This window comes from Solanum lycopersicum, chromosome 3, assembly GCF_036512215.1.
Source record: "Solanum lycopersicum chromosome 3, SLM_r2.1".
In the NCBI taxonomy this organism is placed as follows: domain Eukaryota; kingdom Viridiplantae; phylum Streptophyta; class Magnoliopsida; order Solanales; family Solanaceae; genus Solanum; species Solanum lycopersicum.
In genome coordinates this window covers 60,592,841-60,606,696 of record NC_090802.1, presented here as the reverse complement: position 1 = coordinate 60,606,696, position 13,856 = coordinate 60,592,841, and the positions used below count along the sequence as shown (strand labels likewise).

The 13,856-nt window shown below is 37.3% G+C and overlaps 2 protein-coding genes across 4 annotated transcripts; one reads left to right on the top strand and one right to left on the bottom strand.

Moving 5' to 3' along the window:
• Nucleotides 1–6,116: 6,116 nt before the first annotated feature.
• Nucleotides 6,117–12,559, top strand: LOC101260121 (anaphase-promoting complex subunit 8). 3 transcript variants are annotated; one of them, XM_069295265.1, is made up of 5 exons: nt 6,117–6,510; nt 6,593–6,914; nt 7,020–7,094; nt 10,772–12,022; nt 12,143–12,559. In XM_069295265.1, exons 1-5 carry the CDS (start codon nt 6,425–6,427, stop codon nt 12,212–12,214), a joined length of 1,806 nt encoding a protein of 601 aa, XP_069151366.1. In that variant the 5' UTR covers nt 6,117–6,424; the 3' UTR covers nt 12,215–12,559. The 3 variants fall into 3 exon arrangements, with proteins under 3 accessions (XP_069151366.1, XP_004236154.1, XP_069151367.1); XM_004236106.5 differs by lacking the exon at nt 7,020–7,094; XM_069295266.1 differs by lacking the exons at nt 6,117–6,510; nt 6,593–6,914; nt 7,020–7,094 and adding an exon at nt 9,936–10,085.
• Nucleotides 12,560–12,576: 17 nt separating this feature from the next.
• On the bottom strand, nt 12,577–13,554 carry LOC101260417 (uncharacterized). The gene is made up of 3 exons (XM_004236107.5): nt 13,361–13,554; nt 13,190–13,278; nt 12,577–12,914 (listed from the first exon to the last, which is right to left on the bottom strand). The coding sequence occupies exons 1-3, from the start codon at nt 13,388–13,390 to the stop codon at nt 12,761–12,763; spliced, it is 273 nt and encodes a 90-aa protein (XP_004236155.1). The 5' UTR covers nt 13,391–13,554; the 3' UTR covers nt 12,577–12,760.
• Nucleotides 13,555–13,856: the final 302 nt, after the last annotated feature.

Genomic DNA, 13,856 nt, shown 5'->3' with positions numbered 1-13,856 from the left:
CCTGGTGGTCTGACTCAGATTATTGAGGTTCCGACTTGGAAATGGGAGGCCATTAATATGGACTTCGTAGTTGGTCTTCCGAGGACTAGGAGGCAGCATGACTCTATATGGGTTGTTGTGGACAGATTGACTAAGTCTGCCCACTTTATCCCTGTGAAGTCTACTTACAGGGCCGATGATTACGCGAGACTTTACATTGATGAGATTGTGAGATGGCATGGGATCCCTTTGTCTATTATTTCAGATAGAGGAGCTCAGTTTACTTCGCATTTTTGGAGGTCTTTCAAGAAAAGCTTAGGCACGCAGGTGAAACTTAGCACTGCCTTTCATCCTCAGACAGATGGGCAGGCAGAGCGCACTATTCAGACATTGGAGGACATGTTGAGAGCGTGTGTGATTGACTTTAGAGGTAATTGGGATGACCATCTACCTTTGATAGAGTTCTCGTATAATAATAGCTACCACTCCAGCATTGGGATGGCACCATTTGAGGCATTGTATGGTAGGAGGTGTAGATCTCCAGTTGGGTGGTTCGAGGTTGGAGAGTCATCTATTTTGGGTCCAGAGATCATTCATGAGGCCTTGGAGAAAGTTAGAATGATTAGAGACAGGTTGGCTACCGCTTACAGCCGACAAAAGTCATATGCAGACAACAGAAAGCGACCCTTAGACTTTAACGTTGGTGACCAGGTTTACTTGAAGATATCGCCTATGAAAGGGGTGATGCGATTTGGTAGAAAAGGGAAGCTTAGTCCGAGGTATGTGGGGCCATATGAAATCCTACAGCGCGTGGGTGAGGTGGCCTATGAGTTAGCATTGCCTGCGGAGCTAGCTTCTGTTCATCCAGTCTTTCATGTCTCTATGTTGAAGAAGTGCCTAGGTGATCCAGCATCGATCCTACCTGTAGAAGGTTTGGGGGTTGGTGAAGACTTGTCCTATGAGGAAATACCTGTTGAGATCTTAGACAGACAGGTCAAGCGGCTGAGGAACAAGGAGATTGCCACAGTGAAGGTGTTGTGGAGAAACCATCTTGTTGAGGGTGCTACGTGGGAGGCTGAGGCCGACATGAAATCCCGATATCCACATCTTTTCAACTCTTGAGGTTAGGCTTCCTACTCGTAAGACTATAGTTCCTTATCTCTTCATATTTGTTGCTATTGGCTGATTGTACATAGCAGTTAAGTTATGATCTCATTGGCATTATGAGGTGAAATGGTAGTGTCATTCGGGGACGAATGTTCCTAAGGGGGGGATAATGTAACGATTCAAAAAAAAAAAGAGAATTATGTAAATAAGAATAAATAGGTATTTAAGGGCATAATTGTCCTTTCACGTTTTAAATGAATAAATAAATAAATAAATAAATCAGATTTGTATTTATTTATTTTAATGTTATTTGACTAATTCTTGAATTAGTCTCCTAATCCAATTAGCCCTCTCTCTCTCACGCTTCTAAACTCCCTCTCTCACGTTCTCCATCTTCCTCACATTATTTCTGCCAAAATATCAACAATTTTCATGCTTGAAGAACTCACAAAAAAAATTTTAAGCAAAAGAAAAAGTAATCAAAACGTCAAGGCTAAGAGAGGTTTGTTGAGTGAGGTGTACGTTGAAGTGAATTGGGAGTGGTTTGGAGGAGTTTTCCGGGCAGCAACATTTAAAGTCTGAACATCGATTAAGGTATGGGTTTTCTTCTCTCTTGGATCCTTTCCCAAGAGGTCCCTTACGATTCAAACTATTCATCTTGAAACTAAGGTTGTTCCCGTTGCATGTCCCTGTCACTAGCTCCCTATGATCTTAGGTTGGGTATTCTTGTTGATAGAATTTAGGGATACTTGTTTGTGGTGATAATCTCGTTTCGAGTATGTGTTCATGATGATGTGATTATATTTTATGTTTTTCGGAAAATATGAATGTAAATATGTATGTATTTGTGCAAGATTTTGATCATGACTTTGAGTTTTTTTTAGCATGTTAATAGATTTGAGATTACTCGTGTTTTATGTGCAATTAGAGGCTCTTAAAATCGTAATATTCGTAATATTCACATGGTTGAAAGGCTATAAATTCTAGTCACAATAAATGATCAAATCATCCCCCTAAATTTGTCTTAAGAACATTAATGAATGTATAAGAAAAAAATGCTAAATTAACCCGTAAAAAGGATGTGAAAAATTATGGAGTAGTATCCCAGAATCTGGAAATAAGTTTTAGACACATTCTGGAAAATTTGAGCAAAAAACGAATTAAAAAAAAATAGGTGAGGTCTTCAGGGATCGAACCCGAGACCTCACCAACACATGCCTTGATAAAATAATTAAAAAGGAGTGTTGAAGACGGGGCTCGAAATGGGGGCTGGGACCAGCGAATTTCGCCAAGAAAAGGAAATAAAAAGGGGGCTGGGGGGAATCGAACTCGCGACCCCCAGCCACGCGCAAAAAAAAAAAAAAGGATTAAAGAGGGAATGCTGGGGGCGGGGATCGAACCCGCGACCCCCAGCTATGCGCGGAACGAATTAAAAGGGAGAAAAGGAACGCGAGGCGTGGGAATCGATCCCACGACCTCAGCGCTGAAGGGAGGGCGCAAATAATAGCGTGAGGCTGTGGGGATTCGATCCCACAACCTCACTGCCACTCCCCTATTAAATAAAAAAAAAATAGAGGGGTTGTGGGGGTTCGAACCTACCACCTCACAGCCTCCTCTTCAGCGAAAATGAGAGGAAAAATAAGGGGGCTGTGGGGGTTCGAACCCACAACCTCCCTATTCAAGCGAATTTAATTAAAAATAATAATAATAGTAAATTAAAATTCTAATTAAAGTTGGAAAATAAATTCTCTTATGTAAACATTGAGATTTAATTTAGAATTTTAATTAAAAATAGAATATTAATTCTTTTATGTAAATATTGAGATTTAAATTAGAATTCTAATTAAATTAGAAAATTATTCTTTCTTGTAAATGATTGAAATTTAATTTAGAATTCTAATTAAAATAGAAAATTTATTATGTCACGAAAATGTTGAGATTTAATTTAGAGTTCTAAATTTACGAATATTAGAACTAAAGTCAATGAAAAATATAAATGATATCCAAATAATTCAAGATTTGGGTTCTCGTGTCCAAACCTCCGTATTGATACATAAGTCATACGTGAGTGAAATATTCAAGAGTAATGTCATCTACTTAGATCAAAAATCAAAGACCTTGGCATATATACAAGATACATAAGTCTTGTAATACATAATCTTAGAAAAACAAGAATTCACTTAACGAACTATAAATGAAGCCTCATGGCTTGTATGTATAGATATATAAGTTTAACATACGTTCAGGAATAAGTGAACCTAAGATATACGTAATGAAATGAAGAATATGGTGACAATCATGATGTGAGGATAATGCATATGATGAGAGCAATCTTAAATGAGCTTAAGTAAATGTTACCGATACATACTCACCAATGAGAGTGTAAGATAATGAAGAGACCAGTCTCTATGAATACTCTAATAAAAACATTGAGTTTAAAACACTTAATACTAATGATGAGATGAGAAATCATCTATTGAGCTATGATGTCTTCATACTAGAAGCAAACTTCTATGATGTATGAGTTGCATGTAATGGAACTTTATACCGAGCACCGATAGGCTAGCTATGAGTGGTGATGCCTTCTTTCGGGAAGGGCGGAGGTTCACGTAATTCTCATGAGATGAGACTGTCCGGCTTGCCGGGTATGGGTCTCCATACATCTCCTAGTCTTTGAACCTATATTGCCACTATAGGGATCTGGCGGGGTTAAATTCCCATATACGCTAGCATGTTATTGAATCGCTTTGGCCGGTGATTCCACCTCTTTTCGGTGTGGGGAAGACACTGGATTTCATGATGCTCACATGATCTATGTCGGTTAAAGTTAAAGTTCCCAATGAATGAATGAGGCCAGCCTCAAATGAATCATATAAAGAAATGAATGATACCGAAGGTGTTAGGATAGGATAATCAAGAGGTGAGCTAGATTCAGGTAATGACATTAGGTCATTCCTGATCATTGCACAGCAAACCCGATGAAAGTCTTAAACTACATCCTAGGTATAGCTGGTGTTCGCACTGGCTTATGAATGAATTGAAATGAAATACGAATGAATGAGTGAACCAGACTCTGTGTTTGCTAAAGAAGGCTCCCTAGTTGAGGTCCCATATGTTGAGCCCTCATTTTGGAAAGTCTTAAAGTTAAGTCTATGATAATAAGGTCCCATGCTATACGAATGAATAATATGAGAGGAAGTATGTGTTATATGTTATGTGTTATATGAATATGTTATGTTTTGTGTGCCATATGATAATTATGATGATGCATGTCACTCTCATGGCATAACTTTCCCAATCTCAATTTGGCAAGTCCACTGACTTGACTTCCAAAAATCATGTTGTTAGGAAAGAGCTATTCTTTCTCATGCATGTCCCTGGTGTGTACTTGCATATACCCATACTTAGTACAAGTGTGTACTAATTCCATACGAACATCTACTTTTAGGTGCAGGCACAGGTGGACGCTAGAGCTACAGGTTCGTTGTCGCAGCTATCCGGACATCAGTATTCATCCGGAGTTTGGTAGGTCCTCATGCTTTCGAGGATGCTACTGTTGTACATTCTAGCGTAGTTTTAGAGTTGAGCTAGTGGAGCATGTTCCACTAGCGTTTCTTTCCTGTTTTGGTTCAAACTTTGTATTGGTGCTATTTTGGCCGATATACAACTAATACTTAATGAATTATTTCTTTCAGTTGCTTATCTCTTAAATGTTAGATGGTTGATGATGAACGATTACGAAATGTTAAGAATGTTCAGCAAGTATAATTAAAGAATCAAAAATTTCAAATTTTCCGCTAAATTAATCTATGTAAAGTAAGAATGACGTAAGCAGGCTTGTCTGCGACCTCTGAGAGGTCAACGACGCCGGTCTCGTCTGGGGTCTAGATTCCGGTCGTGACATAGAAATCTAAAATGAATTCCGTGTAGCCATTTAATGATATGCTTCTCTTTTTTATATAAGTTGAACACCTGCAATAGAATAAGTTATACTAAAAAATATATGTTTTAAATTTTTTTGGAAAAAAATTAAATATATTTTTGAATTTCTAAAAATAATAAGTATATGTCTTTCGTATTTTAAGATTGTATATATCCTTATCATTACATTTTTGTGGCATATATTTCCGTAGGCTAAATGAAAGGATATGTAACACCATCACAATAATTTATCTTATTTTATTTAAATTTTTTATTCATGATTTATATTTATTCTCCAAACTATTCATCCCGGCAAGTAATTGGAAAACCCAAATATCATGACGATGATAACGTCTTAGAAAGGTCAACATTTCCACGAAGATCTACTTAATCACAAAATGAATTTATAATTGATAATGTTTTTTGCTAAAATTATTTATATTAAACCTAAATTCCTCCAACAATGATAGCTCGTCTTCAAAAATTGTTGAGCCACTTTCATTGATGATGGTGAACGCGAATTGAAAGCCCTACATCAAAGAACACGAACGGAATTCTAGGATTCCACGGTTGAAATGATGTCATTGGAGTCGCGTTAATCTGGATAGAAATTTCCGCTTGCTAGATAGAAAATCACCCATAAGACGTTAAATTACTTCGTCATTGATAGAAAATCTAAAAATCGTTAATTACAGTAAAATTCTGATCAAATCAACTTTTTTTTTTGAATTGTTTAGTCCCAAAATTGATTGGAGATTTACATACACAACATTTAAAATATTTTTCTTGAAAAAGATACTGAAAATTGATGGAAATCAAGGAGGATACAAGAAATAGCTTTGATTTGTTGAGCCAAGACAACAAATGAATGAATGAATATTTTTTGATTTAAAAATAAAATAAAAAATAATAAATATTTTGTTAGCTCAAAAATACGATGATATAATAAAAATGTATGTTATTTTAAAGTATAACGAATGCTATATTCATACTAATTTTGAAAATTAAAGGTATATTTAATTCTTCTTCATTTTTTTATTAATAATTTTGAATAAAAAACGTTTAATCAAAACAATTTATTATTAAGTCGATGGGTTTAATAGAAATATGAAAATTAGTAAATGTAAAATACAGACATGTTTAATTTATTTCTTAACAAGTTACAAAACTTTGAAATATAATTTGATGCTATCAAGAATGGAGTACAAAACCATATTTCATCCAGCGCAGCAGTAGCTACAAGTACAAAAATTTGAAAAAGCAGCTAACCCGCGCAGTCATCTTGCCGGCGGCGACCTCAATTCGCCCATTTTATCCAAATTTGTGTTCTAACTCCGGCGAGCCCTTCCTATTCTCGCCGTCAATTTAATAGTAGCAGTTTGTATGTAAAAGTTTTACTACTACACAGATCCATCGAATGGGTATTAAAGAAAATTGCAGAAACGAGCTCCGAGCCGCCGTCCGTCAGCTCAGTGACCGCTGTCTCTACTCAGCCTCCAAATGGTATATCTTCTTTCTCCTAAAAAACCCTAAAAATTTCACCTTTTTCTTGAAATCTTAAATTGGGATTTTCCATTGGGCACAGGGCTGCAGAACAGTTAGTGGGAATTGAGCAAGACCCAGCAAAGTACACCCCGTCTCACACAAGATTCCAGCGTGGAAGCTCCAGCATCCGTCGCCGGTTCCGCACAGCCACGGAAGCTGCTTTCACTTCAACTCCTGCTGCGGGAGTATCACATGTGGCTACGCCGACTGTACCGGAGGATGATAACGAAGCCATTGACAGCGATTTTTACCTGCTCGCTAAGTCCTACTTCGATTGTCGGGAGTACCGGCGGGCAACCCATGTGCTCCGTGATCAGACTGGCAAGAAAGCTGTGTTTTTGCGCTGTTATGCCCTTTTCTTGGTTTGTCCTTGTCTTCCTTTTTACGAATTTGTACTTAGATGTTAATTTTCTCCTCTTTCATGCTTATCGTTTTTGAGTGAAAGCATTAGCCTGTTATTTGATTAGCTGTTAATGCGCTGTTGGGGCACATCAATTAATACTGACACCATTGGGGGTGTATCAGTGTTATTAGACCAAAAGGTACGACCTTTATCATTTTGTGATTCTGAATTAGTATAACATCTAGAGAATCAGGTGATCCGGTACATAAATACATGTTTATACGTCCAGGACTGGAACCATATATATGGCCCGTAGATGAATTATTAGCAAAGGAAAACTTCTAGATGGTTTCTCTCAATTACACGTGTTTTAGGGAGTTGAACATCTTATCCTTACGAGTAAGTCGAGCATTGGCATCAATGAAACTAATAACACTATGCATTGGTAGCTGGTTTTATCAAAACGTGTTTTAAGTAGTCACCTTTTAGTTAATACATCTAAAGTAATTCATACCACGTGCATGAGGAGATGGTGTGATTCATCTATGGCATCTTAATTGTGTCTTTCAACATTTAAAGATTCAATTACATTATCAAAAGCACTACAAGCTCAATCACGTTCCATATGTATTAAATGATTTAGCAAACAAGAGAACATCATTTTCATCAATAGGAGAAATCTTATTCCTTGACTGAGTTCTCTAGTTAGTCTGTTCTTGAAGATGCGGCTAAGGTCTCCTATATTTTGTTACTTAAGATGGAAGGTAAAGAAATCAACTCTGCACCCACAATAGATTCAAAATGCATAGCTAATAGCTTTAGGTGTCAGCTCATCATTATATTTCTTTATTAGTGTCACTTGATTTTGCTTTATCATGTCCTTAAATAGCTAGGAATTGGCCACAGCTTTCAGTGAGCAACTTTAAGGGTTATAATGAAGTTGTGCTGAGATAGCAAGAAACTAATATAATTCCCTTTGTATTCTGACAATGTTGTGTTCTTCAAGGTAGCTTTATTATTTATTTAATTGTATTATCTGGTCTATCTCTATTCTGAATTGACCTTCCTTGCGTATCAGCAGAAGGGTTAAAGATGTCGATATGCATGAATGTCAAGACGTGTTGGATCCTGGTTAAGTTTTTGTTTTATGAAACACGAAAGGGAAATAATATTCTCAGAACTGTAAAAATGTAAGAACTTAATATTTATTGTGGTTGAGCTATCTCTCATGGGAATTCAACACTTGAGATAAGACTTCTCATCTTACAATTTTTTTCCCACTTAATACTAAGTAACAATCTCAGTTCATAGCTCACTCAAGCCCTCTATGCATTGAGGTGATTTCTGCTGTTAATATAAAGCAAATAAGTAGATTTATTTCTTAAAATATATGGATAAGGGTCAAATATGCACCTAAATTATACGAAAATGTCTAAATATACACCGTTTGAAGTTTGGCTCACCCGTGCCCTCGCGGTCCAACTTTTCACATATATATGCCCTTGTAGACATTAGTTGCTTTGCTGGAAATAACCAGCTCATTTTCCCTTTCTTCAAATAACAAATGGAAATGACACATCCCCTTTTAATTGCCACACGACATTTATATTTAAAAATAAATACACCTCTTTTAAATAGGATATCCGACCTGTAAATCATATCCGACCCAAGGTGGCCGGAGTTTGAACCGTTCCGGCCAGATCTAATATGAGATAGCATTTGAGATCTGAAACGCAGCTGAACATAGCAACAAGAAGAGCAAAAACAAAGTAAAACAACATCAATTTTAATTAGATTTAGAAGCGAAAACTCAAACCTCACTGGAAATGGAGCTCAGAGCTCACAAGAGAGCTACGGTGGAGGCTGTCTCATGGAGTTTTGATCTGGTTCACCAAACCTTGGAGCTTGGGGTTGTTTGCTGGCTGTTTTCCAGACGAGTGAGGTGCGTGGGTCGGGGTTTTGTCGGATGCGTTGTGGGTGGCTTCTGGATCTCTATTGTTTTCTCATGGTTAGAGCTTGAAGCTCACCTTAATGGTGTTTTTCTTTAAGGAGAAAACGATGGGTTTGGTTGGAGATGTCGTTTCTCCGGCCAAAGGGATTTGGGTCAGATATGATTTGTCGGCTTATGTGGAATATCCACCAAAGGGATTTGTGTCTTCTTGAACAAATGTAAAAGTTGGTTGCTAGATAGTCTTGTTTAATGACATGGTGTTCGGGTCAGCTTATGTTGTACTTTCCGTTTTTTTAGATGATGCAATAAATTTCATTAAAGGCATAGCTCTACTATAATCTTCTCTACAATCCTAATCTTTATATAACCGGCAATACCTTAATTTGAAACTTCTTTTTACTAATCTCTACAGCCTTTTTCCAACCGACTTAGTCTTTTGTATACACAACAGTATTAACTCTCGTTCTCTTTAAGATGCTTATTAATTATAGAGTTTCTCGTCAGCACCTTTATACCGCAACTACCTACTTGAATCTCTCAGGGTAGCTTCTTTATCCATTTGTCAAATAAGATATGTGAACTCTTTTATATCTAGCATCACTTACATGTGTTGATGTGGTGGACTAAATTAAGCACATGCACTCATAATGTGGGAACTCTTGGTTAGATGCTATCACACTTTGGTCACAATATCCCTGGTTTAATCAAATCAAAACTCAGGTACTGATGTAGCATGTTTCCAGGTGGCAATGTCCAAATGAAACTATTTATAAGATTATTAATAATTAGATGGTTCTTATGCTGGCTAGCAACTATTGGTAAACTTCACCCTTTTCTGTGCTGTCTCTCCAAGAAGTGACTGTTAAGCTTTCGTGTGCTATCTTGTTGTATGTTTACCTGGAGTTTACATATGACTTTTCCTTTGTCTTCTTCTCTTATTCCTTTGGCTTATGTTCGAGGATGAAATTGAGGTGCTGGAGCTTTCCTCTTCTTTTTCCCCACCCTATTATGTGGGTGATGGTGGTGTTCCTTTGCTTTACTTCAGTCAGTCCTATCTTTGGAACTGTTAATATCTTCCTTTCGCTTAGTTAGACGTATAATTCACTGTAAATTATTTTGCCATGGACCATATTACTCTCCTTAGAGATTCTCATGTTGCTGAAATATTGGGTTTTCAATGTACAAGAAAGTGTAGAAATGAATCATCAACCAAAAGAAGAGAATACATATCAGAATAGTGTAAGCACTTTAAAGTTACTTTTTTCAGTTATACTAGTATGTCACTCCTTATATGACATTTTATAATCTACATTTTGTTCATTTCCTTAGATGATTGACCTTCTCTTTTTTATTCTTTCTTTTTGATAAAGAAATGAAAGTCATTCTCATCAAGTGTACCATTCAGGATTGAAATTAGTGTAACGTTTTCTTTCAATCAGCTAACATCTGGATGAATTTCCAATTGATCAAACCATGTCATAGGACTCGAAGCAAAAGGGACCAATTTTATAGCACACTTTAACTGATTCAGATCATAAATTAACTTAGGGCTTTAACCTAGAACTCCATCTCTAACCAGACCTGGTCACATGCAAAGGACAAAAGGAGAGCCGTGATTGATTCTTGTTGTCTGCATTAGCGGAGAGATTAGGATATACAGGCATCAAATCTTTTTTCTTTTTGGTTCTCAGTTTGTAGCTTTGCTGATTAGCACCTTCCTTATTTTGGCATTCTCTGTAAAATGTCATTGCAGGAGAATATATGAGAAATTTTAGCTCCTTTTTGTTCTCAAACAAATAAATCTTAAATATACTTCCATAAAAAGCAAATATAAAGTCAACTAGCTTTATGCCATTTGTTAATATTGAAGTGTATCTAATAAGTCTGGTGATAGATACTTACGGTGCTTCTTTATTGTTTCTTAGGCCGGTGAAAAGAGAAAAGAAGAGGAGATGATAGAACTCGAGGGACCCTTAGGCAAGAGCGATGTTGTGAACCTCGAACTGGTTTCTATTGAGCGGGAGTTGTCTGCACTTCGAAAAAATGGAAGCATTGATTCCTTTGGCCTGTACTTGTATGGTCTTGTTCTTAAGCAGAAAGGCAGTGACAATCTTGCTAGGACAGTTCTTGTTGATTCAGTAAATAGCTACCCGTGGAACTGGAGTGCTTGGTCTGAGCTGCAGTTGTTGTGCACCACAGCTGAGACATTGAACAGTTTAAACCTTAATAACCACTGGATGAAAGACTTCTTTCTAGCCAATGCTTACCAAGAGCTTCGTATGCACAGTGAGTCATTGGTGAAGTATGAAAATTTGCAAGGGACTTTCAGTTTTAGCAATTACATCCAGGCCCAGATTGCTAAAGCTCAATACAGTCTTAGAGAATTTGAACAAGTAGAAGTTATATTTGAAGAACTTCTAAGAAATGACCCTTACAGGATTGAAGACATGGATATGTATTCCAATGTGCTATATGCAAAGGAATGTTTTTCAGCCTTAAGTTATCTTGCACATAGGGTATTTTTAACGGATAAATACAGGCCAGAGTCTTGTTGCATTATTGGGAACTATTACAGTTTGAAGGGGCAGCATGAGAAATCTGTAATGTATTTTCGGAGGGCTCTTAAGTTGAATAAAAATTATTTATCAGCTTGGACACTTATGGGTCATGAGTACGTAGAGATGAAAAACACTCCAGCAGCAGTTGATGCCTATAGGCGGGCTGTGGACATAAATCCATGTGATTATCGAGCCTGGTATGGATTAGGACAAGCATATGAGATGATGGGGATGCCATTTTATGCTCTCCATTATTTTAAAAAGTCCGTGTTCTTGCAGCCGAGTGATTCTCGATTATGGATTGCAATGGCCCAGTGTTTTGAAACGGAACAGCTTCATATGCTTGAGGAGGCAATAAAATGTTACAGAAGGGCTGCAAATTGTAATGACAGAGAAGCAATTGCTCTTCACCAGCTAGCAAAACTGCATGCTGAACTTGGTCGTTCCGAAGAAGCTGCATTTTACTACAAGAAAGATTTGGAGATTATGGAAGCTGAAGAACGGGAAGGTCCTAACCTCGTTGAAGCTTTAATGTTTCTTGCAAGATATTATAAAGCTCAAAAGAGATTTGAAGATGCAGAGGTTTATTGCACCCGCCTTCTAGATTATTCTGGCCCAGTAAGTTTTACCTCCTCTTATTACATACTTAAAGAGTCAATTTCTCTTATGTTATCTTAAATCATTCTCGAAAACAACTCTTTGAGCAGTTTCCCTCATATTGTTTGGTCATTAATGCAGGAGAAGGAAACAGCAAAGAGTCTACTTAGAGGAATAAGATATGAAATGGATGTTGAGCATCTTCCACCCTGATAAGTTTCTTTTTCCTTAACAAACCTGTGTATGAATTTTGAGACACCAACTGAACAAACAGCTAAGAAGCTGGACAGTTCAGTCGAACAGCCAAAAAGTTGAGAATCTAAGCTGGCACCTTCGTTAAAAGTTATCTTGTTGATTTCATGATCAAAGAAACGTCTCTGTGGTATGAGATATTTCCCTTGTTTGAAACGCTCAGGAACAAGCTTAGGAGCAAAAGAATGCAGATATAGTTATGTATCTTAGTTTCTCCTATTACATGTGGTTCTGTTTTTCAGATGATTTCATGGACTACCGCCATGTCCGCATTTTATATAATTAATGTGATACATACAGGATAAACTGCATGCTTAGAGTAGTTGGTTGCACCTTGAGTTTCATTCAGAAATACATTTGACATACAAACTGTCACAGAGGAACCTATTTTACAGACACATCGATACATCCAGCACAACAGATTACCGTCATGGTCACATTACATTCCAAATCACACCATTATAATGATGAAGTCTGATAACTTTATTCTAACCAAGTTACAGGTGCTTAATTCTTTTGAGGGTCACTGAAGAACCTATTAAGGTTAGGGAAAATTTCTGGTGGCCTACTACGAGCAAACTTTCTGATGGCATGTTCAGCATATTTCTCTCCCTCCTCAAAATTCTCCAGGATGCCAGCAGCTCTTTTCTCCTTGTTTACCCTGCCCACGAAAAAAGAAAGAGTAAGTAAGTTGTTGCAAAAATTGGAAATATTCAACTACGGGGACTTGAGCGCCTCTGTGTAATTGAACAGATCCATAACCTGCTTCCATCTGCCTGTCCTAAATTGAGTACCTGGAAGTGCCTACTACACTATTAACAAGGAATTGACCAACAGAAATGCAAACTACTCGTATTTCCAGGTAGAAACTAGTGAATCATACTAATACTGAAAGAGAGAATTAAGGATGTATTGAAGGAATATGATAGATCAAACCTGACTTCAGGGTTGATACGCATATTACGAACCAATTGAAGTCCACAGATTCCGATGGCAACTCCAACGGCAGCAAATAGTGGATAAACCTACTCGATCATTCATTTTGCTTAGAAATTCCCCAAAAAGTTGAGAAAACAAATAGTAATAACGTGGAAAGATAGAAAATACCTCGGGCCTGAGCCAGCGATTAGTAGCCATGGAACAAGACGAAGAAGTTTGGTTTGATTACAGAGAGACCGATGAGATAAAGATTGAGGAGGAGTAAGAACAATAATGGGAGCAATAAACAACTTTATCTTGTTTCAGAAAAAAAAAATAAACTAATATTTTTTAAGGAAGATGATGTTGATTGGATGAGAGGGTCTGACATTATCATTGCCCAACTCCCAATCATTGATTGCCACGTTTCAACACTTGACAAACATAATGGGCCAAGCTAACTGTTCATTTCAAAGTCACAGGCCTAAAACATAATGGCCCAATAACAAATACTTAGCCCACATCTCTTAATAAACATGAGAGCCTTTGATGGATCTTGGACCAACGTATGGAGCGAAGAAGCTCGCTCTTGCTTTCCGCATGCCAGTCCGGTCGACGAGAGCCGTCATATAACCGATTGTCCTGTCTGATCAGGCTAAAGAAAGACTTCAGGCCAAATTAGATA